A 21581-nucleotide genomic window follows, 5' to 3' on the forward strand; every position below is an offset into this window, starting at 1 on the left:
ATTGCCTTGTTCAATTGTAAAGCCATGTCGGTACATTGTTATGGCCGTGGAAGAGGGAGATACTTTGGAGCGGTCTCCTTTCCATTGTGGATCGATGTAAGGCCATGGCATGGAGTTTTACACTTCATCGTCTTCTGAACCTGACCTGAGTAATCACGCAACAACTGAGAGCCATAGCATAATCTTCATGGTTCTATTCTGTGTCTATCATCACTGCTCATCTATCCCAGCTCACGCCAGCCTCCAACCTAATACGTCCCAGGAAACACCCCCATCCTCCCGCCATCTGTAACCTGCACCGTACCATTTGTATACGCCCCGCCCTTCCCTACCAGAAATAGCAAAAGCGCCGAGATATCGTTCGCGCTCCCCATCCGCCCCTGCGGTACGGCGCCCGTCCCGAACTTCGCGCTCCGCGACTTGGTCATCTCGCTCGGATACGGCCCCGGCGCAATCACATTGCTGCGGATGCCCCATGGCGCCAGGAACGACGCTAGCATCTTGCTCAGATGCGCCGCGCCCGCTTTCGACGCATTGTATGCCAGCCCTGCGGTGCAGTATCGCATGAACGAGGCCACCGACGCCGTCGTGATGATGTGTGCCATGCGGTCGTCGTCGGCGTCGCACCCGATCTTGGATAAGACGGAAGTGTCTTGTGCGCGCGGGTTGCCTTCGCCTTCGACTTTGCCCTTGGCCCAGCCGCGGCGCGTGTTCGCGGCTTCGAGGAGGGGAAGGAAGGCCGCGGACATGCCGATTACGGCTTGTGTGTTGATTTTGAAGGCGAGGTCCCACCCGGCGTAGTCCTGCACCATCGCATCTTTCAGCTGGTCGATTGACTCGGCTTTGTACAAGTCTGCGCCGTTCGTGGGGCCGAGCACGCCCGCGTTGTTGATGAGCACGTCGACGTAGCCAACTTCTTTCTGTACCTGGGCGACTGCATCGCCGACGGATTTTTGGTCGGTGACGTCGCAGGCTATGGCCGCGAGGACCGAGGAGGCGTTCTTAGGTGCGGAAGGCGATGCTTCGAGGGTTTTGATCGCATCTTCAAGGATGTTGAGGCGGCGGCCGAGGATGTAGATCTTCTCTGCGCCGTTCTGGTAGAGCGCTGATGCGTAGGCGAGACCAAGACCTGTGTTTTCGCATCAGCATTGGAAGGCTGAGAGCTGTGTCACCATCGTGGTGAAGGATATGAAGCTGTGCGGGACAGTGGCGGGGCAGCGCGGGGTAGCTTGAGACACGTACCACTGCCTCCGCCGGTGATCACTACGACCAAGCCCTTGGCTGAAAAGAGAGCTGACGGGTTGAAGGGTGCTTGGACGTCCATTTTTTAGTTTAGCGTGTATGGCTTGGAAGGTGTTGAGATTGTGGGAAGTCAGACTGTCGACACGAACCTCATGTCGTCATGTGCGGTCGGCAGAATTGGCTCCGAGGGACGGGTAGGATGTCGCATTGTAGCTGCAATGTGATATTTTGAAAGACTCTTTGCTTGCTTAAATGTCTTTGGTAATCCTTAATCAGTTCTTCGGTGGATACCACATCGGCAAGTTTTGTCATGAATATCATTGCCACTCCGCCAAACTCCGGTACCTTCACGATTACTACTCCGATATCACAATCCAATCATTCATTCCGTTTCATGCCGCAGCGGTTGGTGTGATTCATGTCGTTACTCCGTTGTCCAATCCCTCTATTCGTACAATGTCATGTCAGCCGTCTATTTGTTCTTGCTCTCGGCGCCCTCCTTCTGCATACCCTCGCAGCCGACGAGGTTTCCGGCCTTCTCCTCAATTCCACCCATTCCCTGGCTGGGATCGCGGTTCTCGCTGGCCTTCTTCATTGCGTCGACGGCGGTAGTCTTGTCTTCTTGACCCGAGGACTTCCAGGTCGGGAGACCGGTAACTTGGCCGACCATTTCCTGCAGGGTGAATCGTTAGTGATATGACAATCGTAGTCCACGGAAAAGACATTGCTGTAGTCTATAAAATTTGAGCAAGAACAAGAGGAAACTCACTTCAGCCGCACCCTTCACGTACTGCGCGTGGGAGGCTACGAGGCCGGGTTGTTGTTGGTTGGAGGACATGGCGAGGTTTGTAGCTTGTGTGAATGGAAATAGAGTAAAGATGGATTGGAAGGCTATGTGGTATGTATGGTACGTTGCGATTCGATTTGTGATGTTACGTGGATGCGATGTTGATGTTGTATTTCAGGTACTCGATGAAAGATCATTGACGTCATGGACGACCCGGGCTCGCATCATTGTCACATGGACACGCGACATCGGTTGGCACGCGCAGATGCTCAGCCCCTGACTACCGAATGCACACTCGCGAATCGAATAGTTTCGAGTAGATGGTCGCCGCAAACATGATGTCGACTTTCATTCTATTTAATCAGTTTTAGGAACTGGATGCTCCCAGCCACACTATACCATAGGTACCATAGGCATCGATGTGCGATCGTTGCCCCGAGTCGCGTCTGAAGGAGCCAATTATTGATATTACTTATGCAGTTGGCAGGAATTGGGTTTTTTTCTTCTTTCGTAATACTTGGCTACTATAATGTTATTACACGACTCACGGCCCCAGGTCGGTTGACAGTACTCGGATGGGAAGACATCTTCATGCCCCCTATTAAGATACGACGCCGTTACCAAGAACCAAATGGCCCACGTAACGATTGAGAACAGTGACCTGACAGGAAGGAGGCCACATTGCTATGAGGCAGCATAATTTTTCAGGCGTCCTCGGTGGATCGAAGCCAGATCAGACACCGCTCATAGTTTGAGCTCGCGACTGCTCGCAATATAGCCACCGATGCTAAATCATCTTGTGTTCTACGACTGACATCCCGTTCTGGTCCATATCCACAAAGAAATGCATCATTGCTTCAACGCTGTACTCTTCTATTTCCGGCACCTACTGCCTTGACGGTTGTCGCTGTCAAGTGAATCTTCCCCACACCCATAGCGGGTAAACAAACTTCACGCGCTCTACTTCTTGGAATCATCGAGATCATTGGGGCAATTGAGGTCCTTGAAGTCCTTCACTTTGGGGTCCTTGGGAAACTAGCGCTCCGAGGTCGCGAATGTGCAGTACGCGTTCATCTGAGGTGAGATTGAGGAAGGAGCAATTGCACTCGGCTTGGCTGAGGACCGCACGAGTGCTGTCGAGATACATATTAATTTGAGAACCTTGATGATAAAGGCCCGTATTCGTCCTGTTTGCTGTCATTCCGGCATCTTTTGTTTATTAGCCTTCACTATCGGATTTGCTCACGCCGAGCGCCGAAGCGACATTCGATCGTATTGCCGACTGTACGCTGAGGCTTCAGCCGTTGTTGCGTCAAAGCGTATGTATACGTGCATATAACAGATATTACCGCTGCTCTTCACACGCCGAAGGTATGCGTTTGCCCGAGTTTGTGGCCGAGTGGAATATGTCGTTAGAGAAAGTTGCCTTCTGAAAGGTCGTGCTTGGCAGGCTGCTTTGATGAATTCTGGCTGTGACGAAGTTCATCATAGGTGGGATACCACGATCAAAAGTTCTGAATCCGTAAGGTCCTTAGAGATCATACTGTGTCCCCTACATGATCTCCATCTCGACTTCTTCATATCCATCCCTGAATAAGGAAAGTTTCCCGTCCACCTTCACTAGATCCTGTGGTACAATCTTCTCTAAACTGCGCTCTCGATCACCAAAGTCGCTCAATTTGAAACCGAGCATACGAACTCCGGTTTCTGCATCAACTGTAGATAAGGAGCTGACCGGAGCCTCATCTCCGTGGCGATGGAATCCCAGGTGATTCAAAATATCCGACTTGAAGTACATGCGGCCATCAGCCCGAGATTTATCGAACATTGGCACCTTCCCCTCATACTCGCCGGAAAGTGCTCTTAGGAAACGATTGTCCACAGACATGTATTCCTTGAAAAACCCAACCCTGCGAAAACGCCTGATGGATTGGTCAACTGATTCGCAAACAATACCATGGTCTTCGACATTGAAATTTAAAAGAGGCTCGTTAAAAGCAACTGTTTCGTGGTCAACATCGCTTTTGCGGTTGACATGGCGATTCAGAAGGATGCAGAACAAATCCTTCCCTTGCGTCGGTATCTCATCGGGAGAGAAAGACAAAGTCTTGTTGCTGAGAGCGGTGCTCTCCAAAACCATATATCGTAATTGCGCTCGTGCTTCAAAAGAGGTATCCCGCATTCCATAGGCATCCCAGACAGTCGTGATGTATTTTTCGACCATTTCTCTCGGACTCCCTGTTATAGGTACCAATGACCAAGATCTAGGCTCAGCATTCTGTGTCCCAGATGGAACAGCGTGACAGAGCCGTACCTTACCGAGCACCCGAACTGAGCATCGTTCCAAACCCTCCGAAAGTTGTCTGATGGGGCCAAAAGGTGTAACGGGCGGAAATCGTGTAATCAGGGCTGAATACAGAACCGACCTCGCTATCCTGAGACGCGGAGATGATTCATCAAGAATGCGAAGACCAGGTTGAATACTTGCCCATGACCAGCTTGGTACATGATCCAACGCCTCAACTTCGCTTGCCAAATCAGCTGTCTGGCGGGGTTTAACCCACCAGAGCAAGTTCTCAAGGAACCCGTGCAACCAAAGGCCATACGAGGCGTTGTAATCAAGCTTCTCGATTGCAAATTGAGCGATGCCTGCCAGGGCGCTCAATCTATCATCCGCATTGCTTAACATTGTACTGGTATATGCGCTTAGGATGGACGACCAGACAGTGGGAAATTTCTCGTCTCGTGTGGCGGGATTCGAGAGACCGTGCAAGTGTATAAATGCGTTCTTCACGTGTGAGCTTGAAGAGCCTACACGTGCAGAAGATGTTCCAGCACACTGGTAACATTGACATAGCTCACGACATTCCCAGATAACTTCCTCTGCTGTAAAATGTACCGTCCGCGGTGATAACATCCGTTCCTGATATACCCAGCCTCTTTCATTGAGTTTACTCTTCTGCAAAGTCATTAAATGCTTGTTCAAGTTGTCGTATTGGAGCTCGTGTGAGAATATAATTTCTTGGTCCGTACCACTGATAATGCAATCCTCTCTTCGGAGTGGGTATCGTTCTCGAATAAAGCCAGATTCGTGGTGGGTCGAATTGGCCGCAGCCACAGTGACAAGAGATCCTGCGTAGATAGATCCCATCTGGGCTATCTCTCGTGCTAGGTCTGCTCCACTCTCTTGAATGATGCACAAAGCATCTACCCAAAGATATCGAACCGATAAGCCCCTGCAGACTCTGACTGCTTCTTGCACTGATCGAGGCAGTGTTCCCAGGACGATCCTCGTGCGGAACGTTTCGTAATTAGATTTCATGAGGTTGACGCCAGAAACTGTACCCCACCTGTAACTTAATGTAGCATATGGTTGCTCTCCGATGTCTTCAGTAAGCACCAAACGAATATCTTGATCGCCAAGGGGCGCGGCAAGATCTAGTAACCGCGTGGGCTTAACGTTGTCCAATCCCCGGCCACACTCTATATGATTGTCGACGCATTGCTGTAACCAATAACGAATCATTGCGTAAGATTCATTGCAATCAGTGCTGGTACACCACTTATATTTTTCCTCGTGCGAGTCTATCGGACGGATGTCGATGTACCGGTAACAATTCTGAGGTTGGGAGGTGCAACGGTTGTGACGCATTTCAACGGTCCATCTTATACTAAATTCAACCGGGTTAGGTGGGAACCCTTCGTACATCTCAAGGAGGAGAGATGGACATCCGAATTTCTGACGTTTGAACAGGCGAATGTATAGCTGCAGTCCACCGCATGGCTTGTCCGAGCAAGAAAGCTGGCGGCGAAAGTATATCGCACAAAGGTGACATCCTTCAGCAGCTGATTCCTCCAAGCTGGCCAGACAGTCGTGATGCTCAAGTGGCTGTGCAATATCGCCTAGATCTGGAGCATCTAGATCAGGTATTGTCCCCCGTTCGAGCCATCTGTATGGATTGTCGGTCTCAAACATGTCGGCCCAGAACATGTCTTGAGAGTATTTGGCAACAACTTGGTGGCACAAATGACAAAGCTGATGAGGTGTCACACGTGTTCGGTCGTCGAACAGACCCATGGTGTAGTGGGGGATCGTAGACTAAGCAGCAGAAGATTTCCCCCGTGTTGTGGGCGTCTGAGAGGTAGGCAGCAGGCTATTGTGGTTATGTTGCAGCATTGTTCAGCCTTGCTTACGTACTCTGTGCAGGGGCCTCGACCAATGATACGACATTCATATGCACACGTTAGATTCTGAAGCACACAATTGTTCCTCACTCTATTATTTTTCGATCTTCCATGAAAACGCAAACCAGCTATTTCTTAGTCATTTTGATGTTTCCTTTTGAACGAAATTATTATCGCTTCTTAACTGAAGACCCATCACACTAGATTAGGTACCTGTACCGGTAGCGAGGTCAGCTGCGATCTTAGGATCAAGGCCCCCAGCAACTCTTCGTTCTCATCGCACGTGTCACCTTCCTACGACTCTCAGTCGCCACCCTTGTATGAATAAACACTATTGCAAAAGAAACACCTGACTACTCGGCGACAGAATGCTGATACGACGTAACGCGCTTGTCACCAACAGAGGGAGCGTTGAAAAAGGCAGCGTCCATCTAGTAGCGAGATCGCGTATCGATATATGTAGTAGCGAACGAGCCACAAGAAAAATTGAACAAGCCAAAGCGAGCGATTGTATAAGGTGTAGTGAGGTAAAGACGTTGCGAGGAAGCTGAAGAGCCGCGCCCAGCCTGCTCCCACTTTCGTCCTCAAGACTCAGCCACCCTTCCTATTCCAGTACACAGAGCTCCTCGGAGCTGAAACTTTGGACGCGCCGAACAGCACACAGGGTCCTGTTTAAGTTCTCAAGCTAATAGTGTTTGATTTCCTTTATATTGTGGACCGGTTATACACACAATTATGGAAACATAAATGCATGGCGAGCTGAGCACATCGATGTCAATCCACCTGTGTTTTTCCGGTCATTGGTACGTATTGACACATGGTCGCAACAGGATTGAGAGTACACATGTCATCCGAAGAAGAAGGTCTAGAGCGGTCTAGAAAGGCGTGAGCGAAGTTTCCTACAAGCAATTTCCCAAGTTCATTGAACAAGTTAGCTGAGGCTGGGAAGGGAGTTGCTAAGTATCACCGGGGTAGAAAAACTAATGAACACGAAGGTCAGATTTCTCCACCGTTCCGGTACTGAGTACTGTTCAACATCAAAATCGTCGTTAACCCATAGGTTTGTTCTTCAGATAGCTCTTTAGTAGAGTTGAAGGGACTTCGGACATGAGTGACTTCGCATGAGGGTCTAGCTCAAGATGGGAAGGGTAGTGAACATGCCAATCTCTAGATAGTTCCTAGTGGATGCTCGCTATTCGCAGGGCGGGAGCGACCTGCTCAGGCTCACACAGCTTTGCTGCGCACGCAGTTGCCCGAAAGGTTGGACATGCATCAGGATTACCGGAGTTGTTATGCTCGTACGCAAGAGCAGCTACTACATGATGCAGGCAAGAGAAACAAAGACGATCCCAACAATGAAACAAATCTCATCATCAAATTCAAGCCTCACGGGCTCGGAAAGACTTGGACTGTATGGTTGATAATGTCGACTGTTGGAAATGTTAGGCCTCCAGCATATTGGCTAACAAGATCGCAATTCCTCCTCCCGGCTGCCTTCCTTCAAAATGTGCGCAGACTCGAGAAGGGCAACAGTGTTGAGACCATCGTATCAGATTATTCATTCAGAGTATCTGGAATCTCAACACAAGCAAAAGTAATTTAGGTTGCAGAAAGATATGAAGAGTTGATTGACGACCGACTCGCGCACAGCCTCAGCGTTGCATTCCCATCCTTGAACACCCCGCTTTAACTCGTTACCGCTCCCTATTGCGACCCCACCTACTTCCACATGTCAAACATCACTACACTTTCTCTGCCTGCTTATCAAAGCAAACGATCAATTTGATCTCCACGCAGCTGAGCTCGAGGGCAATGGATCTGCAACGCTAGCAGCAGTGGCTGCTTACCAGAGCCTCACACACAGCCTCAACCATAGCCTCAGTCGTGCCCACCATCCATTAACCAACCCGCTTAGCTTGCCGATTTCCTTTTTTCTAATCTGCAGCATATTCAGGCTCGCGAAGTTTCTCTGCCTCCCGTCAAAACAAGACATGCGTGCAACCTTCACGTTAGCTTAGGGATGTCGACATCCAAGCCGTAGTGGCTGCTGACCATTTGCCCCAGTCATAGCCTCAGCCTTGTATCGAGAGACGCTCAGCACACCGCATAGCCCCTGTTCAGCCCTGTCGCTTATCGGAGTTTCCATCTAATACATAATCTACATCTGTTTCTCCGAACACCTCCCCACCTGCTGTAGCCCATGCAAACTTATTCGTTACATCACATCACACTTCTCCCCCAACTCATCTCCGACCCAAGCACGCATCCACACACCCGCGATGCCTCCAATTGCACTGCACCTCATACCCCGCGACACTGACCCCCTTACTGGTGCAGACCTCGGTTTTGCAATAACCGGCGCTGTCATCGGCGTTTTTGCGGCTGCTGTAGCGGCTTGTGGGGTATTTCTGCAATGGAAGAAGTACAAGCAGGAAAAGGACGACAAGAAGCGGAGGGAATGGCGGAGGAAAATTCTCAGGCCGTGGTTGTGGTCCAGGGGCTGAATATTGCGTGGTAAGATCAAAAAGCATGGACAAAGAAGTGTAAAGAAGGTACAGATGGCCGACGCAACAGCCTCGATCGCCACGGAGATGGAATAGAACTTGGTTCGATTGCGATGAAGATGAATTAAGAGCCTACAGTACTGGGAGCGACTTTGTTAGTCACCTCCACAAAGTGCTGCCACTGTCGGTACGCCTCGCCGCTCTTGACCGCCCACTTCGCCCGCCGCACGCCCTCCTTCCAGCGCCCACCACCAGGGCCCCTCTCTGTAATCACCTTCCCGTCGTCTCCATGGCCCATATCGCTCGTATCGGCATCGCAGATGCCGCTGACGACAAACAATGCTGCCGTGTTGATGTACACAAAGTGCAGAATCGGGTCATCCTCAGGCACCTCGCCCTTCAATATGCGCATCAGGATCTCAGCGTTCGCCTCGGGCGACTGACCGGGCGAGACTTCACTCAGCGCGTGCGTCGGCAGCCCGAAGTCTGACGGCGACACGGTGAAGTACTCGATGTCGACTTTGTTAGTCTCGGGGTTCTGCTTGAGTTGCCAGCAGTGCGAGGGCCCTGCGCAGGAGATCTCGTCCAGCTCTTCGTCGCCGCAGATCACCATGCCCTTCACGCAGCCAGATTGCCGCAAGGACTCGGCGAAGTCAGGGCCAATTTCCTTGCGTGCTACACCGAGCATGCGGGACTCGATGAGCGGGTGGAGAGGGTTAGCTAGGGGACCGAGCAGGTTGAAAATGGTTCTCCAGCCGAGCTGTTTCCGGATGGAGGCCGCGTGGCGGGCGCCGGGGTGGAAAATGGGGGCGAAGAGGAAGGCGTAGTTGGACTGGGAGTAGACCTCGTGGATGGTGGAGGGCGTGACGGCTGAGATCTGGGGCGCCCTGGGCTGGGCGCAGGAGAGCAGGTCGGCGGAGCCCGAGCGAGAGGTGCTGGCGCGGTTGCCGTGCTTGCCGATCATGAGGAGGGCGCTGGCAAGGATGGACGAGGTGGTGGAGATGTTGAAGGTGTTGTGGGAGTCGCCGCCGGTGCCAACTATGTCGCACAGGCCGCCGTGGTAGTCGCCCTCTTTTCTACCTCTTTCTGCAATCAACTTGGCAAGACTGTCCACATCCATGGGGGTGGAGAAGTCACGCATTGACTGCGCACATTTGGTCAAGACATCTGCCCGTCGGTCGCGCTCCGTGAAATGCAGACATGTCAGGAGAGCGCCCATCTGGACCTCTGACAGGCTGTTGGTGAAGATGAGAGAGATGGCGGCGGCGATCTCGGAGGCGTCTGGCGCCGTGGCGGCAGACTCGTGCCAGAGCCGCTTGAGCAATGGTGTTATTGAGGTTTTGGGTTCCTCATCATTGTTGGTCGACATGGTGAAAATTGATGGGCCCTACGAGGGGAGGATGGTTCCAGTAAGCCAGTCGAACAGGCCAATCGTCATGGGGATGCCTCCAGTGTCGAGCCAACCGTGTTCGTCAAGGGACGTCACGGGGACGTGTGCAGCAAAGGGCGTGAGTCGGAACCACGTTGACTCAGTTGCGAACTGAATTCCGATGAACGGGCCGCCCCACCTTTGCCTCGCCCCGGTTCGGCCTAGCGCGGCCGCCGGAAGATCTGTTCTTCCAAGCTCCGAAGCAGTCGCGGCCGAAAATTGTGGACCAGAAGGCGCGCACACAAAGGTCATGACGGGTCGGAGAGACATCTCTGACTGGCCTTGCAACATCCTCACATCGCCCGCCCGCGCCAGATGGGGAAGAAGCGGACCCATGCCGAGACCAAAGACGGCCCTGCGCGGCCGCCCACGGACAAGAGCCGGGTGAGCGCAAAACACGGCGGCAGGGACGCGCGCAAGAATGGCACGCCCACGACGCGCCCGAATTTGGTAAGAGCGGCGCGCAGGTGCGATACTGATGGATGCATGCTGACGGTGCGCGCCAGCTCTTCACCCCGCAGCCCGAATGGCACGCCGTCGCCCTGCCGCAACTGCCCATTGTCGAGCACCCGGCCGTTCCTGCCCGGCACGTCCTCGACGAGCTGCACCAGTATGCCGACGAGCTGCTGCTCGCCGACGGCGACGAGTATGCCGCCTCGCACCTGTCCAAGGACTCGTCGCACAAGTTCATGTCGACCGTCATGACGTCCGGCACCATGGAAGACAAGGTCTCGGCCCTGACGCTGCTGGTGCAGGAGTCGCCGCTGCACACCACCAAGGCCTTTGAACAGCTGCTGGGCTTGTCGCGCAAGAAGAGCAGGAGCGCGGCAATGATGGCGCTTGCAGCGCTCAAGGATCTGATGGGCCAGGGCGTGGTGCTGCCTCCGGACCGAAAGCTGAAGGCTTTTGCGCGCCAGCCCGGCCTGATCTCCGCGCTGCAGGGCAAGGCGGCGACTTGGAACTATGGCGACCGGCTGCCGGGAGCGGTCCAGAAGATCCATCTCGTCGCGTGGGCATACGAGGACTGGTTGAAGAAGCAGTACTTCGAGATGCTCAAGATCATCGAAGGATGGTCCAACGATGAGGTCGAATTCTCGCGCAACCGTGCCGTCACCATGGTATGGGAACTGTTGAAGGAGAAGCCGGAACAGGAAGAGAACCTGCTCCGGCTGCTCATCAACAAGCTGGGCGACAAGGAAAAGAAGGTGGCGTCCCGCGCCTCCTACCTGCTCCTGCAGCTGCAGATCACCCACCCTGCCATGAAGAGCGTCATCATCAGCTCCATCGAGTCCGACCTTCTATTCCGCCCGAACCAGAGTGGCACCGCCAAGTACTACGGAGTCATCACCATGAACCAGACCGTCCTGAGTGGTCGTGAGCAAGACGTGGCCAACAAGTTGCTCGAGATTTACTTCAGTCTTTTCGTCGGCCTCCTTAAGCAGCAGAAAGAACACGACAAGAAGGGAGATGCTGTAGAGAAGCTCAAGATCAACAAGCACGGTCACGTTCAAGGCGGAGGAGGCAAGCCTGGAAAAGCGGCTCTCAAGAAGCAGGAGAAGGCGGCGACCCAGGCTTTCAAGGTCGACGACGAGAACCGTGAGAAACTGATCTCTGCCATCTTGACTGGTGTCAACCGCGCGTTTCCTTTCGCTAAGACGGATGACGAGAAGTAAGCTCTCCACCCTGCTGTGTGCAAGTTGAGTCTAACATGCTTTAGGTTCGGAGAACAGATCGACACCATCTTCCAGATCACCCACTCGGCCAACTTCAACACCAGCATCCAGGCTATGAGTTTGATACAACAAATTTCTTCTACAAAGCACTTTTCTACCGACCGTTTCTACCGCACACTTTACGAATCCCTCTTGGACCCTCGCCTCATCGAGACTTCGAAACACATCATGTACCTGAACCTTCTATATCGCGCACTCAAGGCCGACACAAGCATCAAGCGTGTGCAGGCTTTCATCAAGCGTCTCTTGCAGATTATCCATCTACACGAGCCGCCCTTTATCTGCGGTGTTCTTTACCTGATCAACGAGTTGATTATCCAATTCCCAAGTATTAGAACCATGGTAACGGCGCCCGAGGACAACGCGGATGATAGCGGTGAAGAGCATTATGACGATGTACCGGAAGATGGCGAGACCGGGGCACCGAAGAAGCAATCGGAGACTAAGCGCGCGCATTACGACGCGAGGAAACGCGATCCCTCGCACGCAGATGCGGACTTGTCTTGTCTCTGGGAGCTTCTTCCCCTGCAAGCTCACTACCACCCTTCCGTCCATGTGCTCGCCACCAAGCTTGTCAACCAAGACCAGATCAAGGAGAAGCCGGACCCGACCATCTACACGCTCATGAACTTCCTCGACAAATTCGCCTTCAAAAACGCGAAGGCCAAGGCCTCGGCTACGCATGGAACATCCATTATGCAGCCTATGGCAGGCACTGCGAAAGCCACTGACTACCTCATCGCTACTCGCGATGGAGATAAATCGCACGGCGCGCTCAACTCGGAACAGTTTTGGCGGAAGAAGGTCGACGATGTCCGCGAGGACGAGGTCTTCTTCCACACCTATTTCGAGAAGGCGGGCAAGGCCAAGCAGGCGACCAAGAAGGAGAAGAAGAAGCGGAAGAAGGACGGCGAGGAGAGCGACGACTCGGGCGAAGAAGAGATCTGGAAGGCGCTCGTCAATAGCCGGCCGGAGGTCGAAGGTCCTCAGGACGACGACGAAGGCTTCAGCGACATCGATATGGAAGATATGATGAGCGACGATGACGAAGAAGGGGGCATCGGCATGGACGAGGGCGTCGAGCTCAACCTTGGAAGTGACGATGATGAAGAGGACGGTACTGCTGCCGGCGCGGATGAGTCCGACGACGGCATGGACGGCTTCGACCTCGATGACGAAGAGGCCTTTATCGACAGCGACGACGACATCCCCGTCGACATCGCCATGGATGACGAGACCGATGTCGATGAGACGGCAGCCAAGTCTAAAGAAAAGGACAAGAAGAAGGCCAAAAAGAGGAAGCTCAAGCACCTCCCCACCTTTGCTTCGGCAGACGATTACGCCAAGCTTCTTGCTGGCGACGACAGCGAGTAGACTGCTTCGCTATCTTGATACGCTGTACACACCTTTTTTGCGTTGTAAGCATCATGTGGATTAAAAGTAGACGGATGGCGCTGGGGTGCGTGCGTGCTTGTGTACTTTTTACTCTTCTGTGTAGATATCCCCTATTTCTGTAATGCGGAAAATTCAAACGGCATCAATGTATAGGTTGCGAATGCCCACTTTGCTTGACTCTGAACTTTGTGCGTGCTGACACTGGCTGTACTGGAGAAGCAGTTTGGATGACTTCCAGCTTCATCCAGCTCACTCCTGTGAAGGTTGTTTGTCGCAACTGAATATGCCGGCCATTGAACCAGCGTCCGTTGGAAAATCTGCCCACCAGGTCAATCAGCGTTCTCTCAGTGAACTGAGAAGAAAAGAAGCGACTGTTTCATCGAGTGCAGTGTTTGCGAGAGCGCGCTGCAGACCACCATGCCACTACATGCAGTATGTTCGAGAACGGTAAGCTCGTTCGGCGCACCTTCGCTTGAGGTATTGGACCATGTCGAGATTCTAGAACTCACATCATTTCATTCTGATGATCTAGATCAGATTCTGCAGCTTTTAAGTTGACAATGCCCAACCGCACTCGCAAGAGGAATAGAAATCGCAATCGCGGTCACAATCATGCGTGTACAAGTGGTAGCTGGAACGGCTTATCGAGGTCCGAGCCACACCAGGAGCGCTTTGAACAGTCGGATGACTTCACTGGTTGGAACCTTTACGAAGAATATGTCCTTCAAACCGACATGCACCGCGGCAAGACCGGGCGCGAGATACCTAATGGTGTTCTAGCGTGGATCCGGAGGGAGCACGTTCCTAGACTGCATCACAGCCATATCATGCATCGCCTGATCAGCCACTGGACTGTACGGGATCTAAAGCTACCACGGCGGTTTCCGCCTCCACCACTACAATCGCCTTCGCCTTTGCGAGTTACTAGTGGTAGCGCTGGGCGTGGCTTCAGGATTCGAAGCGGTTTGCAAGACCGTGAGGGATCTGAATGGGCACGGAAGATACATGCAGAGGTCGCTCGTAGCTACAGGCGACCTGCTAGGTATTGGGAGCAGATCGCCATCTCAGCGCCCTGTGCAACATCCCACCTCACGCCATAGGGTCCCGGTCCAAGTGAAGCATGAAGGAACTGATGAAGACGTTGGCGAAGAGGAGGAGGACGAGGAGGAGGAAAAAGCGAAGAAGAGGGTCAACGAGAGAGGATGGAGGCCTCCAACTCTTCATCAAGCGCCCGGCAGATTCAGACTGGGTCGCACACACCGAAGGGTGAATGGTCGCTTCATCAGGAAGGCGTTCCGAATCACCATCCAAGATGCAGATCAAGCTGGCATCGATTCCCACTTGAAGCCAGGACAACAGAACAAGCAATACTGTCTGTACCACTTGGTGGACTACGCTATCAAGGTGGAGGGTATGGACCGGCATGACGCCGATGCTGCCGCTGAGTCCGAGAAGGATCGCAAAGCGTCGAGCCCAATCCGATACGAGCTGTTTTAGATCCGGTGCCTACGATGGTAGCCTTTATGATAACATTAAGGACTTCCCCTTTGATAGTGAGAATCTATTGCCATTTTCGACTTATATTTGTCTCGAACTCTCGAACAAGCAACTGACGGACTGCAATCCGGGCCTTGGTCTGCATCCCGGGACGACAAACAAGACGTGGATCCAGCGCTGCAACAGGAAGTATCATCATCGACGCGTCCGCCAGAGTGACTCGCTCTCTACAGTACTTGTCAGGATCAATCGGATCAATGCCAAGCGGTTCCAGGTCCCAGCGCCAAGGAGGTCGTTACGTCGAGCGGAAAGCCACCTGATCTGGGTGCCTCCTTTTACTTGTTCATCGCATTCGAAGCTACGGCACCCAGGCCAAGTACCGGTAAGTGACTTACCTCCCCAGGGCACGTGCTAGTACAACATAGCCGGCAGAACGCTACTTGTGGGGTAAACATTGGACGGTAGACATGTGTATGATTACTCACACTTGTGAAAACGGGAAGTCATCTTGATTCGAACGAGTGTCGATGAGATAGGTAGGTAGCGGTCGCGACTGGCGTGCTTGGTCCCTGGACTTACGCGCCTAAAGCGTATAAGTTGCGGATGTACACAGTAGAATGCAATCTCTCACGTGGCAGCATCCAGGTAAATGGCCAGGAGGCCTGTCCCTCCAGCCACAAAGAATCTAGAACATGTTGAGGCTCAACACAGTGCGTCTCAAATGCAGCATGGCCATGCAACAGCCGCGTGTGGGGTACAAAATGGTGAGGCTGAGAGGCGCATGGCTCGACATGCGCGCCCCCAATGATTGTCCGCGTTCAGACATGCCGATGGTGATCTCGCGTCGGAAGACGTTAGCCAGCAAACGACGCCCTCGTATTGGCCCACTTTCATAGGAAGAACCCCCCGCGAGAAATGTTCCCCGCATGCCACTGGGAACGCATCCCTGCAATCATGGGGGTATCCCCACATTTTAGTGCGTTGGCGCGTCGAGCTCTCTGAAGCTCCAAAAATATTAATCTAGAGAGCTTCTCGCCATCTGAATCCTGATCAGACCCGATCGTACGGATACGACAGCGTCATCTTCACCATGCCGTTGGGAATACTTGACGACAACAAGCTCGAACATGTGCCCGGAACAGCTCCCTTGAGCGAACTCGGGAGGGTAGACGCCGAACTCGCTGGCATTGATCGCGGTCTTCTTAAGCACGACCCGAGCGGACAAATTGTCCTTGTACCGCAGCCCTCCGATTCACCCAACGATCCGTACAACTGGCCGAGATGGAAGAAGGAGATGTTCACGCTGGTGATTGCCTACGGATGTGGTTGTGTAGGAGGTAAGAACTATACACACCAAACTGATGTGCATCATCTAACAAGCAACAGCTATCGGTCCTCTGCTGACACCTGCTTTCGTCCCGCTCGCTACTCAATTCAACGTTCCGCTCCAGACATTCTCACTCGGCTGTAATGGCTCCTGCATCGTCGCCATCGCTGTCGGCAGTCTTCTCTGCAACACCATCGCTGTGAAGGTCGGAAAGCGGCCAGTGTACCTTATCACCACCCTCGGACTTGCGGTATCATCCTTCTGGGCCGCAGAGGCGAAGAGTTTCGGATCTCTAGCTGGCGCAAGAGCCCTCCAGGGCTTCTGCATGGCCCCCTTCGAGGCTTTGATTCCCGCATCGGTCTCAGATATCTGGCATGTGCACGAGCGTGGCCTCAGGATGGCAATTTTCAACCTCGGTGTGCTCGGCGGCATTAACCTCGCGGGTCCCATCGCCGGCTCTATCATCGAGAAAGGCTCCTTCCGCATTGCGATGCATGCTATGGGTGGCGCAATGGTCGTGATGCTCATCTTGGTTATATTCTTCATGCCCGAATCAGCTTTCGTACGACATGACGCCATCAACATCGATACGAGCGACAAGACCATTGACATCGAAAATGCCGAGAAAGAAAAGACAGTGCAAATTGAGCACCGCGTGGCTGTCTCACCCGCGTCGTCTGAACCCCGGCTGTCATATGCACAAGAGCTCAAGCCATACAGCGGATACTTCGACACTGTCTCGTTCTGGAGGACGCTCATTCGGCCGTTTGTTCTTATCCTGTCACCGATCGTCATGTGGGCTACGCTTCTCTTCACCATCTGCATCTCCTGGCTGGTATTGATCTCCATCACGCTATCGCAAATCTTCTCAGCACCGCCGTACAATTTCTCCGTCAGCGCAGTCGGCGCAACCAACGTGTCGTCGTTTGTCGCATCCGTGATCGCTACGCTAGTCGCAGGGTATGTCGTCGATGGCGTCGCGACCTGGATGGCGAAACGCAATAACGGAGTCTTCGGTCAGTCGCATCTTTAATCGCATACGCAACACCGTCACTAATATTTGCAGAACCCGAATTCCGCCTCCCAGTAATGATCACTTACCTCATCTTTACCGCCACCGGCTTCTTCGCCTGGGGCGAGTCCCTCTATAAGGAAGACCCTTGGCCGATTCCCGTGATCGTCTGTATGGGCCTGATCAACCTGGGCGTGCAGCTCGGCACTACCTCCGTAGTAACCTACGTCAGCGACTGCCATCGGGAGCAGTCCGCCGAGGCCTTCGCCATCATGAACTTCATCAAGAATATGTTCGCCTTTGGGCTCACATTTTACGCAAACGACTGGATTGCGTTGCAGGGTGTGCGGGATTGTTTCTTTGTCATCGGAGGAACGACGGTCGCGGTGACCGTGACCACGATCCCAATGTACATCTGGGGAAAGAGGGCGCGGAGCTGGGTGTATAGGTATAGGGTGCTGGATAGGGTGTTGAAGAAGGAGTAATCTTAGGAAGAGATCGGTCAGGCTGGGTAGCGCGTGGCTTCGGGCTGTGTTGCGTTTCTGGCCTGCGTTCCGCTGGAACGGTGCGGGTCGCTCCTGCGTTAGTTAGTTAGCGACGCTTAATCTACGTGTTTTTTTGCATCCGGGTAGTTGAGGGCCAGCCCGTTCCTGTGCCGTGTCGTGTGCCACAGCACGTGGAAGACTTTTCATTCTCAAGGTTCTAGGCTCACACGTGTGCGATCAAGCGCGACATCTCCAGGTCTCAAGTATCGCTGGAGTAAGCAGTCCGGATTGACATTACCCACCTGGCTGGTTCGAACCCTCTCAATGCATCGCCTGCCCCTGCATAGAGACCATAGTACGTGTGAATATCGGAATTGGCCATACGTGGCGGGAGTGCCCGTCGATTCTCCTACGCCAGTCGTGGTTGTGCTCTACCAGATCTTAGCATCGGGCTTTTTTATATACGAGGTCAGATTATTTAATTCGAATGCGGCCTGCTGGAGTAGTGGGTGCAATTGCGGTGAATAGAATGCTGCGAATTGAAGGTCTGGGGGCTCATCCCTTTTCATTCCAATTGCTTATTCATCCGTACAAAAGGTCAGCAATCGACACGCTTGCCTCGTAAAATGAATTGTCCGGTTTTCATTAGGAGCACACCTACGATGACGAACTTCACCAGCAATAGCCCAGCTTACCTACAATATTGCCAGATCTGATGATTCAGAATGGTCGCCATATGTTGTTAAAAATTTCCCATAATCAATTCACAATTGGAGCCATGCGAGTGTCGAACGCACCAAGCTGAAATTCCGCGCGGTGCTGCGCCGTCGTTGCGGCTTTCCACTCCCGTGCGCGGGAAAGCGGATTCGCCGGCGTGCCATCTCTGAACTAGTAGTCATCACGAGCGAGAACAAGCCAGTGGTCTGCATGTTATTTTCAAATGCAGCAACCCGGCCGGCACCTACGCCTGCTAGCTCACTAGTAGCAGTGGCCTTTTCAACGGTCGGCACTTTCATTTCGGGCGCCTGCAAGAACTTGTTCGCGATTCAGCGACATTACCTCTCAGCCGAACACCTGCGGAGGCTTTCAGGTTAGACGAAACAGGTGGAGTTCCTTGACGCATGCCCGGGTATCATGTTCACGTTGAAACTGGAATGCTTTGGGGCTGACGCGGAGTCAATAGCGCGCGCCATGATCAGCGCTAGGGTTGCTAGTGGTCGTCGCCGATCTTGGAACCCCAGACAGCACCGGGATGGCTTAATCCGAAATTTTGGATCGTGGTCCACTTCACGATCTTTGTTGCTAGCCTGTCAATTGACTTGCGCTATTGAGATTCTACGAGCCAGTTGATTCAGGGGCAGTGAGATGGCTTGGGAGGTCGCGGTAACACTTGCGCAAGCAGCGTTTTGATCAAGTCTAGTAGCGGTGATGTAATGGTGCGATTCCAGAAGGTCTGCCGAAGCCCAGAGTCTAGCGAAATCAGAATTACCAAAAGCAGAGGGAGTCAGTATCGTTATTATGCATCGCAGGGCACTGAGATTCTCGGGGAGTTTTGTAAGGAGCACTCCACATGCGCGTTTGAGACTTTAGCATCTCCAGGCCCACTACGATTCATGTGTTATTGCAGTATGTGCGCCTCGCGAATCTAGTGGAGACCAAGACTATCTCACAGAACCAGATCGCGGATCTGACGATGAGTCGTTAGCTCCCGCAAAACCGCCGAACTGGGATTTTAGAATATACATAGGCATGTAGCTCATGACGGCCGGGGCGATCACAGGGCTGAGGAGTCCCATTGCAGTCGTATTTTGTCATATCGACATATCAACTTGATTTTTGCGTGCTGTACTGCGCGCTTTCATCGCCATGTCGGACGGGAACATTACATTACCGAGAGATTCGAGCTTCCTGGCTGAGGTTTGGGCATGTCTAACTCTGCAAAAGGGTATCAAATGATTTTGTCACTAATTCTGCTGCAGATTTGGTACGGCATCGGCTTGACCATTATTACTCTGCGGTACATTGCGCGGATACGATCTGTTGGCTTCAGAGGATTCCAGGGAGATGACTACATTGCCATTGTTGTAGGTGAACTTGATCTCCTTGTGGTTTGCGCCCACTAATAGTATGCAGAGCCTGGCACTGTACACCGCTGATGCCATCCTAGTCGACATTGCTTGTAAGTCGCCGAGCGGTGACCAGCACGATGTCTCAGTACTCATACTTGGATTTCTAGACCACAAAGGAACAAATGTCGACATCCCCAGCGATGTGGTAGATTTGCTCACTGATGCCGAGATCAAACGGGTGACGGAAGGATCGAAGGCACAGATAGCTGCTTGGTACACTTACACTGGACTCATATGTGAGCATCATTTGTAATACCAGTACAACCTCCACAAGCTAACATCGCTTAGGGTGCATGAAGTTCATGCTGCTGTTCTTTTACCGGCGCATCACCATGGCTACCTTCCAGAATCGTCTGGTCCGCTGGTGCTTTTGGATGTGTGGGGTAACGTACATTGCGGTCTTCCTCACTATCACATTTGGCTGCCACCCGTAAGTCGTTTCTTCCTTCATCACATGGATCTACTCGCGATGGCTCACTCTCTGCAGTACCCAGATGAACTGGCAGGTTCGACCTATGCCACCGCGCCGCTGTACATTCAAACCGCAGAACTTCTACGTCGGCGCTATCCTCAACGTCGTCACGGACGTTATCATCCTCGCGATCCCCGTGCCCATGCTGTGGGGCCTCCAAATCAAGCTGAGCAAAAAGATCGCCATCGGGCTATTTATCTGCTCAGGCACTTTCGTCATCGCCGCCGCAATCGTCCGCGCCGCGCTCACGCTGGGCAACACTCCGTCGGGGCTGAACATCAATCGTTGGGGTGTGCGCGAGACAATTGTTGGCATCATCACAGTGAACCTGCCGATTCTCAGACCCATGTTCCGGCGTAACTTTTGGCGTGGGACAGGCCCAATCGCGGAGTCGTCATCGTACGCGCGATCCCGCCCGACGAAGAGCGCTTACGGACACGGCACCTTTGAGCTGCAGTCAGAGCCAGGCTCGAAGCGCGGTGCGGCGGCGTCGGATGTAGAACTTGTGACGGTACCACGGAGCTCGTCGCGGTCGTCGCGAAGGAGTTCATCGTTGGAGAAGGGGAGTGGAGAAGGCAGTATCCAGAATGGAATTGTGATTGTCGAGCAGACTTACCATGTGAGCTCATCGCCGAGAAATGAGGATGAAGAACTTGGCAACTGGGAAGACGAGAATAAGGACCTGGGACGTAGGTTCCGGACAGATATCTCGTCTGGTCCCAGACCTTGAGAGGTAGAGTTGAGATGAGGTTCGTTACGAACGTAGTTCTTAACTAGTATCATGAAATATGCCCATCCACCTAACTTGCAAAAGAAGAAACTCTTACTGTTGGAGGATATGGCTATTTTCAGACACCACACAGATCTCATCCAACTCTGACTATGGAGCTGGTTGCCTTTACGGGCACTATTTCGATGGCTACCTGAAACTCCTTTCGGCCAAGCCTCTATTCTGTTGATTAGACAGACAGTAGCCCTAGGAGATGCTTTATCACCTTGGCTAAACTGCGTGCTCAACTCTAATGTAGGGGGTCCATGGCGAACAGAAAAGAATTGACTACTATCTAGCCTGCTTTGTGAAGATTGATGTCAACAGGGGGTGCCCTGTGGTGTATACATCGATGTCGCCAATACTAAGGATCACCCCGCCAGGCATGTCCCATTGTATGCAGAGACCACGCCAGGGATAGTTGAAACATAAATTGATGTTTAGGTTTGCAAGTTACGATATCTAGCGGACACTCGTGTATCAACAGTCTTACCAACGTTTCCATTATCGCCACGGATCACATAGATTGGATTGAATGCCCCCTTCGTGCTGGAGAGGTGGAAGGTGGTGTAGTGAATTTATCAGTCTGGACACAAGAGCAGAGAGAGGAGAGAT

General features: G+C 52.7%; 9 protein-coding genes across 9 annotated transcripts; 4 read left to right on the top strand and 5 right to left on the bottom strand.

Annotated features, from left to right (window-relative positions):
- Positions 1-175: 175 nt before the first annotated feature.
- On the bottom strand, positions 176-1402 carry CC84DRAFT_1160381 (NAD(P)-binding protein). Its single transcript, XM_018177483.1, has 2 exons — positions 1243-1402; positions 176-1129 (listed from the first exon to the last, which is right to left on the bottom strand). Exons 1-2 carry the CDS (start codon positions 1322-1324, stop codon positions 249-251), a joined length of 963 nt encoding a protein of 320 aa, XP_018043539.1. The 5' UTR covers positions 1325-1402; the 3' UTR covers positions 176-248.
- CC84DRAFT_1160382 (uncharacterized protein) lies at positions 1282-1922 on the bottom strand. Its single transcript, XM_018177484.1, has one exon. It carries the CDS (start codon positions 1910-1912, stop codon positions 1715-1717), a length of 198 nt encoding a protein of 65 aa, XP_018043540.1. The 5' UTR covers positions 1913-1922; the 3' UTR covers positions 1282-1714.
- Positions 1923-1966: 44 nt separating this feature from the next.
- CC84DRAFT_185113 (uncharacterized protein) lies at positions 1967-2406 on the top strand. Its single transcript, XM_018185501.1, has one exon. It carries the CDS (start codon positions 2079-2081, stop codon positions 2307-2309), a length of 231 nt encoding a protein of 76 aa, XP_018043541.1. The 5' UTR covers positions 1967-2078; the 3' UTR covers positions 2310-2406.
- Positions 2407-3581: 1175 nt separating this feature from the next.
- On the bottom strand, positions 3582-4253 carry CC84DRAFT_1212619 (uncharacterized protein; the record flags this gene model as incomplete). The annotated part of the gene is made up of 1 exon (XM_018182467.1): positions 3582-4253. The coding sequence occupies one exon, from the start codon at positions 4251-4253 to the stop codon at positions 3582-3584; it is 672 nt and encodes a 223-aa protein (XP_018043542.1).
- Positions 4254-4526: 273 nt separating this feature from the next.
- Positions 4527-5555, bottom strand: CC84DRAFT_1079538 (HET-domain-containing protein; the record flags this gene model as incomplete). Its single annotated transcript, XM_018173852.1, has 1 exon — positions 4527-5555. A coding segment is annotated over one exon (1029 nt), but the record flags the coding sequence as incomplete, so codon positions are not given.
- Positions 5556-8780: 3225 nt separating this feature from the next.
- Positions 8781-10366, bottom strand: CC84DRAFT_185186 (uncharacterized protein). Its single transcript, XM_018185502.1, has one exon. It carries the CDS (start codon positions 10085-10087, stop codon positions 8843-8845), a length of 1245 nt encoding a protein of 414 aa, XP_018043544.1. The 5' UTR covers positions 10088-10366; the 3' UTR covers positions 8781-8842.
- A 32-nt stretch (positions 10367-10398) lies between these two features.
- Positions 10399-13428, top strand: CC84DRAFT_1160385 (CBF-domain-containing protein). The gene is made up of 3 exons (XM_018177485.1): positions 10399-10597; positions 10654-11816; positions 11865-13428. The coding sequence occupies exons 1-3, from the start codon at positions 10463-10465 to the stop codon at positions 13252-13254; spliced, it is 2688 nt and encodes an 895-aa protein (XP_018043545.1). The 5' UTR covers positions 10399-10462; the 3' UTR covers positions 13255-13428.
- A 281-nt stretch (positions 13429-13709) lies between these two features.
- Positions 13710-17615, top strand: CC84DRAFT_1201981 (MFS general substrate transporter; the record flags this gene model as incomplete). The annotated part of the gene is made up of 7 exons (XM_018181743.1): positions 13710-13722; positions 13813-14317; positions 14376-14720; positions 14773-15154; positions 15827-16109; positions 16159-17115; positions 17166-17615. The coding sequence occupies 7 exons, from the start codon at positions 13710-13712 to the stop codon at positions 17594-17596; spliced, it is 2916 nt and encodes a 971-aa protein (XP_018043546.1). The 3' UTR covers positions 17597-17615.
- Positions 17616-19462: 1847 nt separating this feature from the next.
- Positions 19463-20927, top strand: CC84DRAFT_1255281 (uncharacterized protein; the record flags this gene model as incomplete). The annotated part of the gene is made up of 6 exons (XM_018184523.1): positions 19463-19513; positions 19576-19680; positions 19730-19775; positions 19833-19961; positions 20014-20155; positions 20213-20927. 6 exons carry the CDS (start codon positions 19463-19465, stop codon positions 20925-20927), a joined length of 1188 nt encoding a protein of 395 aa, XP_018043547.1.
- Between the last annotated feature and the right edge of the window lie 654 nt (positions 20928-21581).

Source organism: Paraphaeosphaeria sporulosa (genome assembly GCF_001642045.1).
Source record: "Paraphaeosphaeria sporulosa strain AP3s5-JAC2a unplaced genomic scaffold CC84scaffold_1, whole genome shotgun sequence".
Taxonomy (NCBI): Eukaryota; Fungi; Ascomycota; class Dothideomycetes; order Pleosporales; family Didymosphaeriaceae; genus Paraphaeosphaeria; species Paraphaeosphaeria sporulosa.

What these genes read in the sequence shown, in the direction of transcription:
- CC84DRAFT_1160381 (XM_018177483.1), bottom strand. Translation starts at nt 1,324, where the DNA reads ATGGACGTCCAAGCACCCTTCAACCCGTCAGCTCTCTTTTCAGCCAAG. An exon ending in GATCACCGGCGGAGGCAGTG is followed by an intron (nt 1,130 to 1,242) that starts GTACGTGTCTCA and finishes GCGAAAACACAG; the next exon opens with GTCTTGGTCTCGCCTACGCA.
- CC84DRAFT_1160382 (XM_018177484.1), bottom strand. Translation starts at nt 1,912, where the DNA reads ATGGTCGGCCAAGTTACCGGTCTCCCGACCTGGAAGTCCTCGGGTCAA.
- CC84DRAFT_185113 (XM_018185501.1), top strand. Translation starts at nt 2,079, where the DNA reads ATGGCGAGGTTTGTAGCTTGTGTGAATGGAAATAGAGTAAAGATGGAT.
- CC84DRAFT_185186 (XM_018185502.1), bottom strand. Translation starts at nt 10,087, where the DNA reads ATGTCGACCAACAATGATGAGGAACCCAAAACCTCAATAACACCATTG.
- CC84DRAFT_1160385 (XM_018177485.1), top strand. Translation starts at nt 10,463, where the DNA reads ATGGGGAAGAAGCGGACCCATGCCGAGACCAAAGACGGCCCTGCGCGG. An exon ending in CCACGACGCGCCCGAATTTG is followed by an intron (nt 10,598 to 10,653) that starts GTAAGAGCGGCG and finishes GGTGCGCGCCAG; the next exon opens with CTCTTCACCCCGCAGCCCGA. An exon ending in GCTAAGACGGATGACGAGAA is followed by an intron (nt 11,817 to 11,864) that starts GTAAGCTCTCCA and finishes AACATGCTTTAG; the next exon opens with GTTCGGAGAACAGATCGACA.